At 40.4% G+C, this 742-nt stretch overlaps 1 protein-coding gene across 1 annotated transcript; it reads left to right on the top strand.

The window, feature by feature from the left end:
* On the top strand, positions 1 to 519 carry LOC107908028 (tropomyosin-like). The gene has a single exon (XM_016835307.1). It carries the CDS (start codon positions 1 to 3, stop codon positions 517 to 519), a length of 519 nt encoding a protein of 172 aa, XP_016690796.1.
* Positions 520 to 742: the final 223 nt, after the last annotated feature.

Here is a 742-nt window from a genome sequence, read left to right as displayed (position 1 = left end):
ATGTCTAACGCTTGGAAACAAACTCACCGGATAAAAAGATTTACCGTTGGGGCAATGATAACTCCTGAGTATCATGGGTGGCGAAGTAAGAGGATTAACGACAATATTCCCAAGCTGAGTCGTGAAGGCAGTCAGCTAATAGAGGAGCATTTACGGGTCGTTCCTTCTGAACTAGAAATATTAAAGCAAGTCTTTGAAAGAAGAAATGCAGAGTTGGAAAAGCAGATAGAGCAAATAGAGGAAGAAAAAATGAACTTAAGACTGGATGCAGATGTTCAGAAGCTTGAGGCGGAGCGACTAAGAAAAGGGAAAGCTAGGGCTGAAGAAGACCTTGATAGTTTGAAAACAGATTACAAGAAGTTACGATTATCAATGAGGACTGCCGGGTTGGGAAAGACTTCTGAACAGTGGCGTAAGGAGATTCAAGAAGAAAAGAACAAGGCTGATGAATGGGAAAGGAGGTTCCAAGAAATTCAAGCACAGAATGAGACTCTAAAGAGGAGTTTGTCAGAGAATTAGAAAGAAAAAGGGGAGCTAGAGAACAGAGTGACTGAATTAGAAGGATCTCTCCATTTGCACCGAAATCGGAATTCTGTGATAGAATTGAGGGCAAGCCTAAGTAGAATTGAAGAAATGAAAGAAAGAATTGAAGAGTTAGAAGCAGCATTGCGAAATTGCGAGATTCGGATTGTGTATTTGGAAGCTAATGAAATCGTCAAATTGAGCAGTTACACTACTTTCA

Source organism: Gossypium hirsutum, chromosome D02, assembly GCF_007990345.1.
Source record: "Gossypium hirsutum isolate 1008001.06 chromosome D02, Gossypium_hirsutum_v2.1, whole genome shotgun sequence".
Taxonomy (NCBI): domain Eukaryota; kingdom Viridiplantae; phylum Streptophyta; class Magnoliopsida; order Malvales; family Malvaceae; genus Gossypium; species Gossypium hirsutum.
This window is presented reverse-complemented; position numbering and strand designations above follow the sequence as displayed.